Raw genomic sequence first — 16,437 nt, 5'->3', positions numbered from 1 at the left:
CTGCAATCTCTCTCTCTCTCTCTCTCTCTCTCTCTCTCTCTCTCTCTCTCTCTGTCTCTCTCTCTCTCTCTCCATCCCTCTCTCTCTCTCTCTCTCTCTCTCTCTGTTTCACACACACACACACACACATTTAGAAATTTGTCTGTGGAATAACAGGAATTGCCAAGAAAGTATGATATAAGTTTGTGTATGAAGTTAATTTTATGATCTATCATATTCATTAAATAACAGGGTAGGTGGTCAAAGATCTTTATATCTGGATACCTCAATCCTTTCTATGTCACACTAAGGCTGAGTGATGTACAGTAAAAATCGTTTCTCATTCTTGTATTGTACTTGTTAATGTTACTGTTGTTATCTACATCTACATGATTACTCTGCAATTCACAATGAAGTGTCTGGCAGACTGCTCATCGAACAACCTTCAGACTATTTCCCTACCGTTCCACTCTTTAACAGCACGCCGGAAAACGAACACATATCTTTCTATATGAGCTCTGATTTTTCATAATTTATTATGGTGATCAATTCTCCCTATATAGGTGGCTGTCAACAAAATATTTTCGCGTTCTGAGGAGAACGCAAGAGATTAAAATTTCGAGAATATATCTCTCTGCAATGAAAAACGCCTTTGTTTCAACGATTGTCACTCCAACGCGCGTGTCATATCCGTGACAATCTCTCCCCTATTTCACGATAATACAAAACGAATTGCCCTTCTTAGTACTTTTTCAACGTTCTCCGTCAATCCCTTCCCGTAAAGGCCCCATACTGCACGGCAATACTCTAGCAAAAGACGGACAAGCGTCTCTTTAGTTGAACTGGTGCATCTCCTAAGTGTTTTGCCAATAAAACGTAGTCTTTAGTTTGACTTCCCCACATTATCTACGTGATCGTTCCAATTTAAGTTGTTCGTGACTGCAGTTCCTGGGTATTTAGGTGAACTGACAGTCTTTAGGTTTGTCTGATTCATCTTGTAACAGGAGTTTAACGGATTCCTTTTAGTACTTATGTAAATGACCTCACACTTTTCATTATTTTGGTCAATTGCCACTTGTCGCACCATACAGGTACCTTGTCTAAGTCATTTTGCAATTGGATTTGATCTTCTGATGACTTTCGGAGACGATAAATGACAGCCGTCAGTTACTACGAACTGTGACCTTTATGAGAGGAAATCACGAATCAAGTCGCACAACTGGTAGCATGCCGCGACAGCGTGGACGTGAACCGTATGTGCAGTTGACGGACTTTGAGCGAGGGCGTATAGTGGGCATGCGGGAGGCCGGGTGGACGTACCGCCGAATTGCTCAACACGTGGGGCGTGAGGTCTCCACAGTACATCGATGTCGCCAGTGGTCGGCGGAAGGTGCACGTGCCCGTCGACCTGGGACCGGACCGCAGCGACGCACGGATGCACGCCAAGACCGTAGGATCCTACGCAGTGCCGTAGGGGACCGCACCGCCACTTCCCAGCAAATTAGGGACACTGTTGCTCCTGGGGTATCGGCGAGGACCATTCGCAACCGTCTCCATGAAGCTGGGCTACCGTCCCGCACACCGTTAGGCCGTCTTCCGCTCACGCCCCAACATCGTGCAGCCCGCCTCCAGTGGTGTCGCGACAGGCGTGAATGGAGGGACGAATGGAGACGTGTCGTCTTCAGCGATGAGAGTCGCTTCTGCCTTGGTGCCAATGATGGTCGTATGCGTGTTTGGCGCAGTGCAGGTGAGCGCCACAATCAGGACTGCATACGACCGAGGCACACAGGGCCAACACCCGGCATCATGATGTGGGGAGCGATCTCCTACACTGGCCGTACACCACTGGTGATCGTCGAGGGGACACTGAATAGTGCACGGTACATCCTAACCGTCATCGAACCCATCGTTCTACCATTCCTAGACCGGCAAGGGAACTTGCTGTTCCAACAGGACAATGCACGTCCGCATGTATCCCGTGCCACCCAACGTGCTCTAGAAGGTGTAAGTCAACTACCCTGGCCAGCAAGATCTCTGGATCTGTCCCCCATTGAGCATGTTTGGGACTGGATGAAGCGTCGTCTCACGCGGTCTGCACGTCCAGCACGAACGCTGGTCCAACTGAGGCGCCAGGTGGACATGGTATGGCAAGCCGTTCCACAGGACTACATCCAGCATCTCTACGATCGTCTCCATGGGAGAATAGCAGCCTGCATTGCTGCGAAAGGTGGATATACACTGTACTAGTGCCGACATTGTGCATGCTCTGTTGCCTGTGTCTATGTGCCTGTGGTTCTGTCAGTGTGATCGTGTGATGTATCTGACCCCAGGAATGTGTCAATAAAGTTTCCCCTTCCTGGGACAATGAATTCACGGTGTTCTTATTTCAATTTCCAGGAGTGTAGTTTTATATCCTCAGTCGATAGCACTCATTTCTTTGTGAGAATAAGAACCATTTTGTGTTTCATAAGAATATTTTCTGAATCTGTGCTATGTCAGTCAGCCAACAAAATATTTTCGCATTCGAAGGAGAAAGCTGATGATTGAAAATTCATGAGAAGATCCTGCTGTAACCAAAAAACGCGTTTGTGGATCATATCCGTGACACTCTCCCTTCCGTTTTGCGATAGTTCAAAACGAGCTGCTCTTCTTTCAACTTTTTTCGATGTCTTCCGGCAATCCTATCCGACGCGGATCTCGCGCCACGCAGCAGTACTCTAGCAGAGAACGGGCAAGCGTGGTGTATGTAGTCTCATTAGTAGACCTGTTGCATCTTCTAAGTGTTCAGTCGATAAATCATAGTTCTTAGATCGCTTTACCCACATGTGATTTACGTCATTCCCAATTGTAATCACAACGTATATTAAATTGTGATATTTGACGACAAGGCGGCAGATGCACCGTGAAGATGCTGTCAGAATTCCCTCCTGAACAGTACATATTATCCTTATCACACGCTTATGTGCAACAACATTTTGACGAGTTATCACAGAATATTTTGCCCTAAGACATCTGTGGACGAAAATAGTAGAAGTAAGTCAACTTGTTAATACCTCCAAAATCTTACGTTATTTGTAAACCTGAGTTACAGCGTTTAGATGTTTAAGATACGTGCAATGTATCCTGTGACTTGCAGTTCTGGTTCTTCAATGTAAAGACCTAAAAATTTAGAATATTATGTTTCATGTATTATTTTACCTTAACGCATTATTTCTAATAATGTAGACAGGTGTTGTGCAGAACAGAACTACATGCGTTGTGTTTTGCCTACGTACAACGACAGTCCATTTTTTGGAAACCAGCAGTCAGTGCTGGAGCAGTGGTTACTCTCGACGTTTTCCTGTCCTCGGTAATACATTATAACATCGCACTACACTAATATGGGACCGCTCTATCCAATGGATGCATAAAGTGCTGTTTTAAAAATCATCCTGTTTGTGAAAAATGAAATGAGCGTATGGCTGCGTTGGCCACGAGGCCCCATCCGGGGAAGTTCGGCCGCCAAGTGCAAGTCTTATGTCAGTCGACGCCACACTGGGCGACTTGCGCACAGGTGATGAGAATAAAATGATGATGAGGACAACGCAACACCCAGTCGCCGAGCAGAAAAAATCTCCAATGCGGCCGGGAATCGAACAAGGGCCCGCTTGAATGGGAAGGGAGCACGTTACCACCCAGCTAAGCAGGCGGACATCCTATTTGTAACGGGAAACAAACCGACTCTTTCCGATGAAACTGGAGTCACATGAAAGACTTGATGAACAATATTTGTTGTGGTTGACCCCAGACACGCAGTGAAGAAACGAAATACCAGAGAAAAAGCGCCGAACGACTGTATGTTATGCTCGCGTATGATGAAATTTCTGGAGAACGAGTCTCCTATGTAGGAATCAACACCAGTTCCGAAATCAGCGATCGTATGAAACCCAGCTCACTCTGTTCTTCCCTCGACTTCCGGAAGGCGTTCCATACAGTTCAGCATAGCCGCCTAATGAACAAAATACGAGCGTATGGACTATCAGCCCAACCATGTGACTGACTAAAGAGTTTCTAGCAAACAGAACACACCGCGTCATTTGCAATGGAGAGAAATCTTCAAACGTAAAAGTAACTTGGAATGTATCTCAAGTACGATTACTTTTCACGATATACAGGGTGGTCCACTGATCGTGGGCTGGCCAAATATCTCACGAAATGAGAGTCAAACGAAAAAAACTACAAAGAACGAAACTTGTCTAGCTTGAAGGGGGAAACCAGATGGCGCTATGGTTGGCCCGCTAGATGGCGCTGCTATAGGTCAAACGGATATCAACTGCGTTTTTTTAAAAATAGGAACCCCCATTTTTTTACATATTCGTGTAGTACGCAAAGAAATATCAATTTTTAGTTGGACCACATTCTTCGCTTTGTGACAGATGGCGCTGTAGTAGTCACAAACATATGGCTCACAATTTTAGACGAACAGTTGGTAACAGGTAGGTTTTTTAAATTAAAATACAGAACGTAGGTACGTTTGAACATTTTATTTCGGTTGCTCCGATGTGATACACGTACCTTTGTGAACTTATCATTTCTGAGAATGCTGTTACAGCGTGATTACCTGTAAATACCACATTAATGCAATAAATGCTCAAAATGATGTCCGTCAACCTCAATGCATTTGGCAATACGTGTAAGGACAGTCCTCTCAACAGCGAGTAGTTCGTCTTCCGTAATGTTCGCACATGCATTGACAATGAGCTGATGCACGTTGTCAGGCGTTGTCCGTGGATCATGGTAGCAAATATCCTTCAACTTTCCCCACAGAAAGAAATACGGGGACATCAGATCCGCTGAACGTGGGGGCCATGGTATGGTGCTTCGACGACCAATCCACCTGTCATGAAATATGCTATTCAATACTGCTTCAACCGCATGCGAGCTATGTGCCGGACACCCATCACGTTGGAAGAACATCGCCATTCTGTCATACAGTGAAACATCTTGTAGTAATATCGGTAAAACATTACGTAGGAAATCAGCATACATTACACCATTTAGATTGCCATCGATAAAATGGGGGCCAATTATCCTTCCTCCAATAATGCTGCACCATACATTACCCGCCAAGGTCGCTGATGTTCCACTTGTCGCAGCCATCGTGGATTTTCCGTTGCCTAATAGTGCATATTATGCTGGTTTACATTACCGCTGTTCGTAATTTCTCTTGTGCCCAGTGGCAGAACTGTACACGACGTTCAAAGTCGTCACCATGCAATTCCTGGTGCGTAGAAATATGGTACGGGTGCAATCGATTTTGATGTAGCATTCTCAACACCGACGTATTTGAGATTCCCGATTCTCGCGCAATTTTTCTGCTACTGATGTGCGGATTAGCCGCGACAGCCGCTAAAACACCTACTTTGGCATCATCATTTGTTGCAGGTCATGGTTGACGTTTCGCATGTGGCTGAACACTTTTTGTTTCCTTGAATAACGTAACTATTCGGCGAATGGTCCGGACAGTTGGGATGATGTCGTCCAGGATACCGAGCAGCATACATAGCACACGCTCGTTGGGCATTTTGATCACAATAGCCATACATCAACACGATATCGACCTTTTTCGCAATTGGTAAACGGTTCATTTTAACACGGGTAATGTATCAGGAAGCAAATACCGTCCGCACTGGTGGAATGTTACGTGATACCACGTACTTACACGTTTGTGACTATTACAGCGCCATCTATCACAAAGCGGAAAAAGTAGTCCAACTAAAACATTCATATTTCTTTACGTACTACACGAATATATTATATAAAATGGGGGTTCCTATTTAGAAAAAAACATAGTTGATATCCGTTTGACCTTTGGCAGCGCCACTCATAGCGCCATCTGGTTTCCCTCTGCAAGCTAGACGAGTTTCGTTCTTAGTAGTTTTTTCGTTTGATGCTTATTTCGTGAGATATTTGGCGCGGTCACTATCAATGGACCACCTTGTACATAACCGACCTAGTAGATGACGTCGGAAGTGCGACGAGACTTTCCGCGGATGATGCTCTTGTATACGAAAAAGTTGTAACGCTAGGAAATTGTAGGAAGAGCTGCAAAGCAGCTATGCTCGATGTTAGGACTGGAAACTGACCCTCAATATAAACAAATGTAACGTACTGCGCGCAAATAGCCAGGAAGGCCCATTATTGTACGATTAGACGTTTTTAGAACAATCACTGGCAGTAGTGACATCCATAAAATATCTAGGAATATGCGTATGGAGCGGTTTAAAACGGAACGACTACGTACAACGAATTGCAGTGAGGGCAGATGCCAGATCGAAAGTCATTTGGAAGAATTATCGGGAAATGTAGTCCATCGACAAAGGAGCTTACAAATCCCTCGTTCGACCGATACCTCAATCCCGCTCGTAAGTCTGGGATCTGTATCAGATAGGACTGATAGAGGAAATAGAGACGAGCCACATAAAAAGCAGCACGTTTCGTTAAAGTTTCATTTAGTAACCGCATAAGCATAACGGAGATGCCGAGTCAACTCCAGTGGCAGACGTGCCAGAGAGGCGTTCTGCATCGAGGTGTGGTTACTGTTACAGTTCCGGGAGCATAAATATCGTTTCATCCTCTGTATAAACACCGCGCGACAGAGTCGAGCTCACACGTAGTCGAAAGAGCGGGCGTGAGAGTGGTACCTCGGCCACACGCTCGCAGAGTACACTTGTACACGTACGAGGAGCAGTCGGACACAGCTGCTACATTGGAGACGGTCAGAGGGATCCAGGAGATCGGCGAGTCGGCAGAACACGGGATTTAGCAGATATTGCAGAAAACAAACGGCGCTAGAGATCGATCAGGAAGGCCTTTCGAGGAACAGTGTCGTCAGGTGTGTCACTTAGAGCACGGAAAAGAGAGGCTATTCACGACAGCAACAGCTGCTAGGACATAACTCGATTGTCGAAGTAAAGAACCTGACCTTACGAATTACATATACGGACACAGTAACTGAAGATTTTGCAGGTCGTCAGAGGAGAGGACGCTCTTGGCGCGGAATAATCGGATACCGCGCTTCGCGACAGACACTCACGTAGTTTATCGGGCGTTTGCACTAGCCTTTACTCCCGTATATGCGTAGGTTACGACAGGCCGCCTTTCTTCGCACGTCGCACCCGCAGACGATCGACGCACGGTAACAGCACTCCGGTAAAGGTCCGCCTGCCGACGTCGTTTCTGTCTTCGACTAATACTAAAACCCAGCAAAGGGACTCTGACATAATTATTACTACAATACTGGCCATTAAAATTGCTACACCACGAAGATGACACGCTACAGACGCGAAATTTAACCGACAGGAAGAAGATGCTGCGATATGCAAATGATTAGCTTTTCAGAGCATTCACACAAGGTTGGCGCCGGTGGCGACACCTACAACGTGCTAACATGAGGAAAGTTTTTAACTGATTTCTCATACACAAAGAGCAGTTGACCGGCGTTGCCTGGTGAAACATTGTTGAGATGCCTCGAGTAAGGAGGAGAAATTCCTACCATCACGTTTCCGACTTTGATAAATGTCGGATTGTAGCCTATCGCGATTGCGGTTTATCGTATCGCAACATTGCTGCTCGCCTTGGTCGAGATCCAGTGACTGTTAGCAAAATATGGAATCCGTGGGTTCAGGAGGGTAATACGGAGAGCCGTGCTGGATCCCAACGGCCTCGTATCACTAGCAGTCGAGATGACAGGCATCGTATCCGCATGGCTGTAACGGATCGTGCAGCCACGTCTCGATCCCTGAGTCAATATATGGGGACGTTTGCAAGACAACAACCATCTGCACGAACAGTTCGACGACGTTTGCAGCAGCATGGACTATCACCTCGGAGACCGTGGCTGCGATTACCCTTGACGCTGCATCACAGGCAGGAGTGCCTGCGATGGTGTACTCAACGACGAACCGGGTGCACGAATGGCAAAACGTCATTTTTTCGGATGAATCCGGGTTCTGTTTACAGCGTCATGATGGTCGCATCCGTGTGTGGCGACATCGCGGTGAACGCATGTTGGAAGCGTGTATTCGTCATGCCATACTGGCGTATCACCCGGCGTGATGGTATGGGGTGCCATTGGTTACACGTCTCGGTCACCTCTTGTTCACATTGATGGCACTTTGAACATTGGACGATACATTTCAGATGTGTTACGACCCGTGGCTCTACCCTTCATTCGATCCCTGCCAAACCCTACATTTTAGCAGGATAATGCACGACCGCACGTTGCAGATCCTGTACGGGCATTTTTGGATACAGAAAATGTTCGACTGCTGCCCTGGCCAGCACATTTTCTAGATCTCTCATCAATTGAAAACGTCTGGTCAACGGTGGCCGAGCAACTGGCTCGTCACAATACGCCAGTCACTACTCTTGATGAACTGTGGTATCGTGTCGAAGCTGCATGGGCAGCTGTAGCTGTACACGCCATCCAAGCTTTGTTTGACTCAATGTCCAGGCGTATCAAGGCCGTTGTTACGGCCAAAGGTGGTTGTTCTGGGTACTGATTTCTCAGGATCTATGCACCCAAATTGCGTGAAAATGTAATCACATGTCAGTTCTAGTATAATATATTTGTAAAATGAATGCCCGTTTATCATCTGCATTTATTCTTGGTGTAGAAATTTTAATGGCCAGTGGTGTATAACGAGTGTATTAATGTTTTATTTTTGGAAATTTGCACGTGTAGTGAAAGGATATGGTGTGAGAACAAGTTTAGCTAAAGTAAATGCAGTAAATTTAGTGAAAACGTGTTTTGGTTTTGAGACTGACCTGCGCGGGAAGTCGGCGGGCGGCGGCGCTTGGTGCGCGAGCGTCGGCGCGGGCGGCGCGGAGGCGCGGCAGGGCCGGTGCTGCAGCTGCAGGGGCGGCGCGCCCAACGGCGGCAGCGGCAGCGGCAGAGCGGGCTGCTGCAGCGGCTCCACGCGCCGCATCGACGCCCGCCGCTGCCGCTCCTCCTCGCCGGACACCCAGCTCCAGTCGATGTCTCCGCTGCCAGAGCTGCGACAAGACACACAACACACACACTCACACCTCTCCTCCGCATCTACTGTATTCCCAGCTACGCCTCGGTGACAAACACTACCGTCTTTTAGCCGAACAAATTTCGGCAGTGTTTTGCCATCGCCAACGAGGTGTAACATTTAATTCTGTGGATATACCATTCCCCGGGATTAGACAACATTCCACTAGATCAACTGACAGCCTTGGGAGAGCCAGTCCTGACAAATCTCAACCATCTGGTGAGCAAGATGTATGAGACAAGCGAAATGCCCTCAGACTTCAAGAAGAATGTAATAATTCCAATCCCAAAGAAAGCAGGTGTTGACAGATGTGAAAATTACCGAACTATCAGTTTAATAAGTCACAGCTGCAAAATACTAACGCGAATTCCTTACAGACGAATGGAAAAACTAGTAGAAGCCGGCCTCGGGGAAGTTCAGTTTGGATTCCGTAGAAATATCGGAACACGTGAGGCAATACTGACCCTACGACTTATCTTAGAAGCTAGATTAAGGAAAGGCAAACCTACGTTGCTAGCATTTGTAGACTTAGAGAAAGCTTTTGACAATGTTGACTGGAATACTCTCTTTCAAATTCTGAAGGTGGCGGGGGTAAAATACAGGGAGCGAAAGGCTATTTACATTTTGTACAGAAACCAGATGGCAATTATAAGAGTCGAGGAACACGAAAGGGAAGCAGTGCTTGGGAAGGGAGTGAGACAGGGTCGCAGCCTTTCCTCGATGTTATTCATTCTGTAGATTGAGCAAGCAGTGAAGGAAACAAAAGAAAAATTCTGAATAGGTATTATAATCCATGGAGAAGAAATAAAAACTTTGAGGTTTGCCGATGACACTGTAATTCTGGCAGAGACAGCACAGGACTTGGAAGAGCAGTTGAACGGAATGGACAGTGTCTTGAAAGGAGGATATAAGATGAACATCAACAAAAGCAAAATGAGGATAATGGAATGTAGTCGAATTAAGTCGGGTGATGCTGAGGGAATTAGATTAGTAAATGAGACGCTTAAAGTAGTAAAGGAGTTTTGCTATTTGGGGAGCAAAATAACTGGTGATCGTCGAAGTAGAGAGAATATAAAATGTCGACTGGCAATGGCAAGGAAAGCGTTTCTGAAGAAGAGAAATTTGTTAACATCGAGTATAGATTTAAGAGCGAGGAAGTCATTTCTGAAAGTATTTGTATGGAGTTTAGCCATGTATGGAAGTGAAACATGGACGATAAATAGTTTAGACAAGAAGAGAATAGAAGCTTTCGAAATGTGGTGCTACAGAAGAATTCTGAAGAATAGATGGGTAGATCATATAACTAATGAGGAGGTATTGAATAGGATTGGGGAGAAGAGAAGTTTGTGGCACAACTTGACTAGAAGAAGGGATCGGTTGGTAGGACATGTTCTGAGGCATCAAGGGATCACCAATTTAGTATTGGAGGGCAGCGTGGAGGGTAAAAATCGTAGAGGGAGACCAAGAGATGAATACACTAAGCAGATTCAGAAGGGTGTAGGTTGCAGTAGGTACTGGGAGATGAAGAAGCTTGCACAGGATACAGTAGCATGGAGAGCTGCATGAAACCAGTCTCAGGACTGCAGACCACAACAACAACAACAACAACAACACAACCATTAACGAGGCTGCAGGCCGGTACAGTGTCAAAGATTACGGCCCGTGCCAGACGGTTAGTAGGTAAATTGTCGAGAAACGCCTCCCGCAATTTCTCAGCAGCTCTGCCGACGAATGGTGGTGTCGCGTGCCGGCACGGGACCTGCTGCGGCTCGGGACGGAGGTGTGCGCTACGGCACTGTCAGCCGACATTTGCTAGTTTACTTCAACACACTGAGACGTAAAAGTTTCCTACAATACTTAGAGGTGACGTCAGAATGGAGAGGAGAAGTTTGTCGTCTTCGTAGGAGGTGAATTAGGAGGGCAAACTCTCTCCGATACAAAAGTTTCTGGCAGATTAAAACTGTATGCCGGACCGAGACTCGAACTCCGGACCTTTGCCTTTCGCGGGCAAGTGCTCTACCAACTGAGCTACCCAAGCACGACTCAATCCCGTCCTCAAAGCTTCAGTTCCGCCAGTACCTCGTCTCCTACATTCCAAACTTCGCAGAAGCTCTCCTGCATGTTCTGCAAGGTATTCAGGAGAGCTTCTGCTGTTTCAAATCGACAACTACACTCTGCCGCTTCGTACGTTCGTTCTTTCTGGCAATTCCCAGTTCCCGAGTTCCACCTTTCATTATCGGCGACGAGTGCTCTACTCCCGACTCGTTCTGACATTACATCACACGGTAGTAGTGGGACAAAGAGAGCTCCATCCCACTCTCTACTGTTGCCAAATTTATTCGAGACGGTGGATCCGAGATGGCGGCCACAGATGTGGCAGAGTCGCAGTGACGCCGTAGCGGAAAAATAAAATTTTATAGGAAAAATAGTCAGATGGGCTACCTCCGCTAACCCTTCCCCCACTCACCTCACGCACCCTCCCTTCTCCCCTACCCACCCCTTCCCCCCCTCCACTTACCCATATAGAAATAAGCGGGAAAAGGACTCAGTCTATACTGGGCTGCCAGATAAGATGGATCTGAGTCTTTATTTTGTATGCATTGTTTATTTAACAATTAGAATTGTCATAGACAGAAGCTCCATCCAGTGTATTCACAATGAGGTCCGGAGTCAAGCTGACCTAGTTCACAACACCGCCATCAGAGGGCACTGTCAGCCCTAGCCCTCCTCTTGGTTCAAAATGGTTCAAATGGCTCTGAGCACTATGCGACTTAACTGCTGAGGTCATCAGTCGCCTATAACTTAGAACTAATTAAACCTAACTAACCTAAGAACATCACACACATCCATGCCCGAGGCAGGATTCGAACCTGCGACCGTAGCGATCGCCCAGCTCCAGACTGTAGCGCCTAGAACCGCACGGTCACTCCGGCCGGCAGCCCTCCCCTCCCGTGACGTAATCCGAGATGGCAGTCTGGGGAAAAATGGCGAGAAAAGGACTCTGTGTCCAGCTGCTGGGCTGGTAGGAGGGACATCATTTTTTACTGGGTGTCCTATGCGTACTATGCGTTCAATTGGTCATATATCTGTGCTGGAGAAGGAGGAGATTAACAGGAATATTAGCTGTAATCTTGCAGCTGAGGACTGTGTCGATAGCCAACTGCACTATTTTTGGAAAGAAATGATATTTGGTGAATGTATAAAGAAGATAAATACGCTTCATCAAATAACGAAGATTCAGCAGGATTGGGCTAAGGTACCCTTCACACCTCGTGCTGATAAATGCGTGTGCTGTCTGTAGATCATTCGATGAAAGCCCAGTCAGTGTTCTGAAACGCAACAGGTAAGATGTTCACCGACTCCAGTGCACACCCTCCCTACCACAGAAACCACGCGCCATACTCACAGCACCGCAACACAGATGCTGCAGGGGCGGACGTGTACTTCCTGTTGCGTTGGAAATACCTGTAAATATTCCGAGGAATACCACCACCACTGAATTTAAAAAAAGATTGCGACACACTTAAGAAACTGTCTGAGACACTTCGCGCGCTTTTGTGGAAACGCCCTTGTCTTTGAGCACGAGCTGCTTCAGGAGTTAGTCACAAAGAGTGCAGGCAGAACACAGGAAGAACGTAGATACAGGAACCATCAGTATAACAGTTGTAAATTGTTGTAGCTGTGTTGGGAAATTACCAAAGCTTCAAGCGATAATAGAAAACACTGATACTCAAATCGTTATAGGCACTGAAAGCTGGCTAAGACTGGAGATAAGTTCAGCTGAAATTTTTGCGAAGAACCTAATGTTGTTCCGAAAGGATAGGATAACACAGTTCGTGATGGAGTGTTTGTTGCTGTTAGAAGTAGTTTAGCTCATCGCGAAATTGAATTAGATAGTTCTTGTGAGTTAACATGGGTAGAGGTCATTCTTGGAAACCGGAATAAAATAATAATTGGATCCTTTTACCGACCTTCCAATTCAGATGATACAATTGCTGACAGGTTCAAAGAAAACTTGAGTTCAAATTCAAACATGTACCAAACTTGCACAATTATAGTTCTACGTCTACATCTTTATGGTTACTCTGCAATTCACACCTAAGTGCCTGGCAGAGGGTTCATCGAACCATTTTCATACTACTTCTCTACCAGGCCACTCCCGCATGGCACGTGGGAAAAAGGAACACGTCAGTCTTTCCGTTACAGCTCTGATTTATCTTATTTTATGATGATGATCATTTCTCAATACGTAGGTGGGTGGCAACAAAATATTTTCGCATTCTGAAGAGAAAGGTGGTGATTGAAATTTCGTCAATAGATCTATCCGCAAAGAAAACCGCCTTTGTTTCAGTGACTGCCACCCCAACTCGCGTATCATCCCAGTGACACTTTCACGCCTATTGCGCGATAACACGAAACCAGCTGCCCTTTTTTGCACTTTTTGGATGTCCTCCGTCAATCCTACCTGGTAAGGATCCCATAACGCGCAGCAATATTCAAAAAAAAAAAAAAATGGTTCAAATGGCTCTGAGCACTATGGGACTTAACATCTGTGGTCATCAGCCCCCTAGAACTTAGAACTACTTAAACCTAACTAACCTAAGGACATCACACACATCCATGCCCGAGGCAGGATTCGGACCTGCGACCGTAGCAGTCGTGCGGTTCCGGACTGAGCGCCACGAACCGCTCGGCCACCGCGGCCGGCGAAATATTCCAGCAGAGGACGAACAAGTGTAATGTACGCGGTCTCTTTAGTGGGTTTGTCACATCTTCCAAGTGTGCTGCCAACAAAGCACAGTCTTTATTTCGCCTTCCCCACAATATTATCTATGTGGTCATTCCAATTTAAGTTGCTCGTAATTGTAATTCCTAGGTATTTAGTCGAATTGACAGCCCTTAGATTTGTGCGATTTATCGTATACCCATGTGGATGACCTCCAATTTTTCTTTGTTTAGTGCCAACTGCCACTTTTCGCACCATACACAAATTCTCTCTAGATCATTTTGTAATTGGAATTGATCGTCTGATGATTTTACTAGACGGTAAATTACATCGTCATCTGCAATCAGTCTAAGGGGGCTGCTCAGATTATCAGCTAGATAATTTATGTAAATCAGGAACAGCAGAGGGCCTATGCCACCACCTTGCGGAATGCCAGATATAATTCTGTTCTACTCGATGATTTACCGTCTATCACTACGAACTGTCACCTCTCTGAGAGGAAATCACTAATCCAGTCGCACAATTGAGACGATACTCCATATGCATACAATTTGATTAATAGTCGCTCGTGAGGAGCGGTATCAAAAGCCTTCTGGAAATCTAGGAATATGGAATCGATCTGAGATCCCTTGTCGACAGCACTCATTACTTCATGGGAATAAAGAGCTAGCTGGGTTGCATAAGAACGATATTTTGTGAATGAGTGTTGGTTATGTATCAATAAGTCGGTTTCTTCAAGGTGATTCATAATGATCGAGTACAGGATATACTCCAAAATCCTCCTGCAAATTGAGATAAGTGATATGGGTCTGTAATTCAATGGGTTACTCCTATTTGCTTTCTTGAATATTGGTATGACCTGTGCTACTTTCCAGTCTTTAGGAACAGACCTTTCATCAAGTGAGCGCTTGTATATGATTGCTAAGAAAGGCGCAGTTGTGTCTGTATACTCTGAAAGGGCCGGCGACTGTGGCCGAGCGATTCTAGGTCTGGAACCGCGCGACCGCTACGGTCGCAGGTTCGAATCCTGCCTCGGGCATGGATGTGTGTGATGTCCTCAAGTTAGTTAGGTTTAAGTAGTTCTAAGTTCTAGGGGACTGATGTCCTCAGATGTTAAGTCCCATAGTGCTCAGAGCCATTTGAACCATTTTGAACTCTGAAAGGAACCTGATTGGTATACCATCTGGATCGGAAGACTTGTCTTTCTTAAGTGATTTGAGTTGTTTCGCAACACCTAAGGTATCTACTTTTATGTCACTCATGCTAACAGCTGTTCTGGCTTCTAATTCTGGAATATTTACTTTGTCTTCTTTCGTGAAGGAATTACGGAAAACTGTATTTAGTAGCTCCGCTTTAGTGGCACCATAATCGGTAACATTTCCATCGCTATCGCGCAGTGACGATATTGACTGTTTTTGCCACTGGTGTACTTTACATACGACCAGAATCTCTTTGGGTTTTCGCCCATATTTTGAGACAATGTTTCATTATGGAAACTATTAAAAGCATCTCGCATTGATGTCCGCACTAAATTTAGAGCTTCCGTGAAACTTAGCTAGTGTTGGGGATTTTGCGTTCTTCTGAATTTGGCATGCTTTTTTCGTTGCTTCTGCAACAGTGTTCTGACGTGTTTTGTGTACCATAGTGGATCAGTCCAGTCTCTTATTAACTTATGCGGTATGAATCTATCTAATGCTGTCGATACTGTATCTTTGAATTTGAGCCATATCTGGTCTACACTTACATAATTAACTTGGAAGGAACGGAGACTCTCTCTCTTAGGAAAGCAACAAGCGAATTTTTGTCTACTGTTTTAAATAGATATATTTTGCGTTTATTTTTAGTGGTTTTGGTTGATGTGGTCTAGAGCCTCGCTACAATGACATTGTGTTCACTGATCCCTGTATCCGTCATGACGCTCTCTATTAGATCAGGATTATTTGTGGTTAAGAGATCAAGTGTGTTTTCGCAACCATTTACAATTCGTCTGGACTCATGAACTAATTGTTCAAAGTAATTCTCAAAGAAAGCATTTAGTACAATGGCGGTGACTTTCATTTATCCTCGATATGTTGGCGAAAATACATGTTTAATTCCGGAGGTACGCTTAAAACATCATCCGAAATTATGCTAAAGGCATTCTCTGAAAGTTATTTCGAGCAGTTAGTTCTTGACCCCACGCAAATAATAAACGGTTGTGAAAACACACTTGATCTCTTAGCAATAAATGGTTCAAATGGCTCTGAGCACTATGGGACTTAACATCTGTGGTCATCAGTCCCTTAGAACGTAGAACTACTTAAACCTACCTAACCTAAGGACATCACACACATCCATGCCCGAGGCAGGATTCGAACCTGCGACCGTTGCGGTCGCGCGGTTCCGGACTGCGCGCCTAGAACCGCTAGACCACCGCGGCCGGTAGCAATAAATAATGCTGAGCTAATAACGAGCATCAATAAAGGTACTGGGATTAGTGAACAACGGGCTGACGTAGAGAGATTGAATATTGTAACCCCCATAGCCTCCAAAAATTAACGAAAAATTTACCTATTCCAAAAACCAAATAAAAATTCACTTGACGCCTTCCTGAGGGACAACCTCCGCTCCTTCCAAATTAATAATATAAGTGTAGACCAGGTTTGGCTTGAATTCAGAGAAATGGTATCGGCA

General features: G+C 45.5%; 1 protein-coding gene across 1 annotated transcript in view; it reads right to left on the bottom strand.

The window, feature by feature from the left end:
- Positions 1 to 16,437, bottom strand: part of LOC126184555 (sodium-dependent transporter bedraggled) — a 745,492-nt gene that overhangs the window by 213,138 nt on the left and 515,917 nt on the right. Inside the window, exon 7 of the mRNA XM_049926982.1 lies at positions 8,788 to 9,015. Coding sequence (XP_049782939.1) covers positions 8,788 to 9,015 — 228 coding nt within the window. The remainder of the gene's footprint in view (positions 1 to 8,787; positions 9,016 to 16,437) is intronic.

Source organism: Schistocerca cancellata, chromosome 4, assembly GCF_023864275.1.
Source record: "Schistocerca cancellata isolate TAMUIC-IGC-003103 chromosome 4, iqSchCanc2.1, whole genome shotgun sequence".
In the NCBI taxonomy this organism is placed as follows: Eukaryota; Metazoa; Arthropoda; class Insecta; order Orthoptera; family Acrididae; genus Schistocerca; species Schistocerca cancellata.
This window is presented reverse-complemented; position numbering and strand designations above follow the sequence as displayed.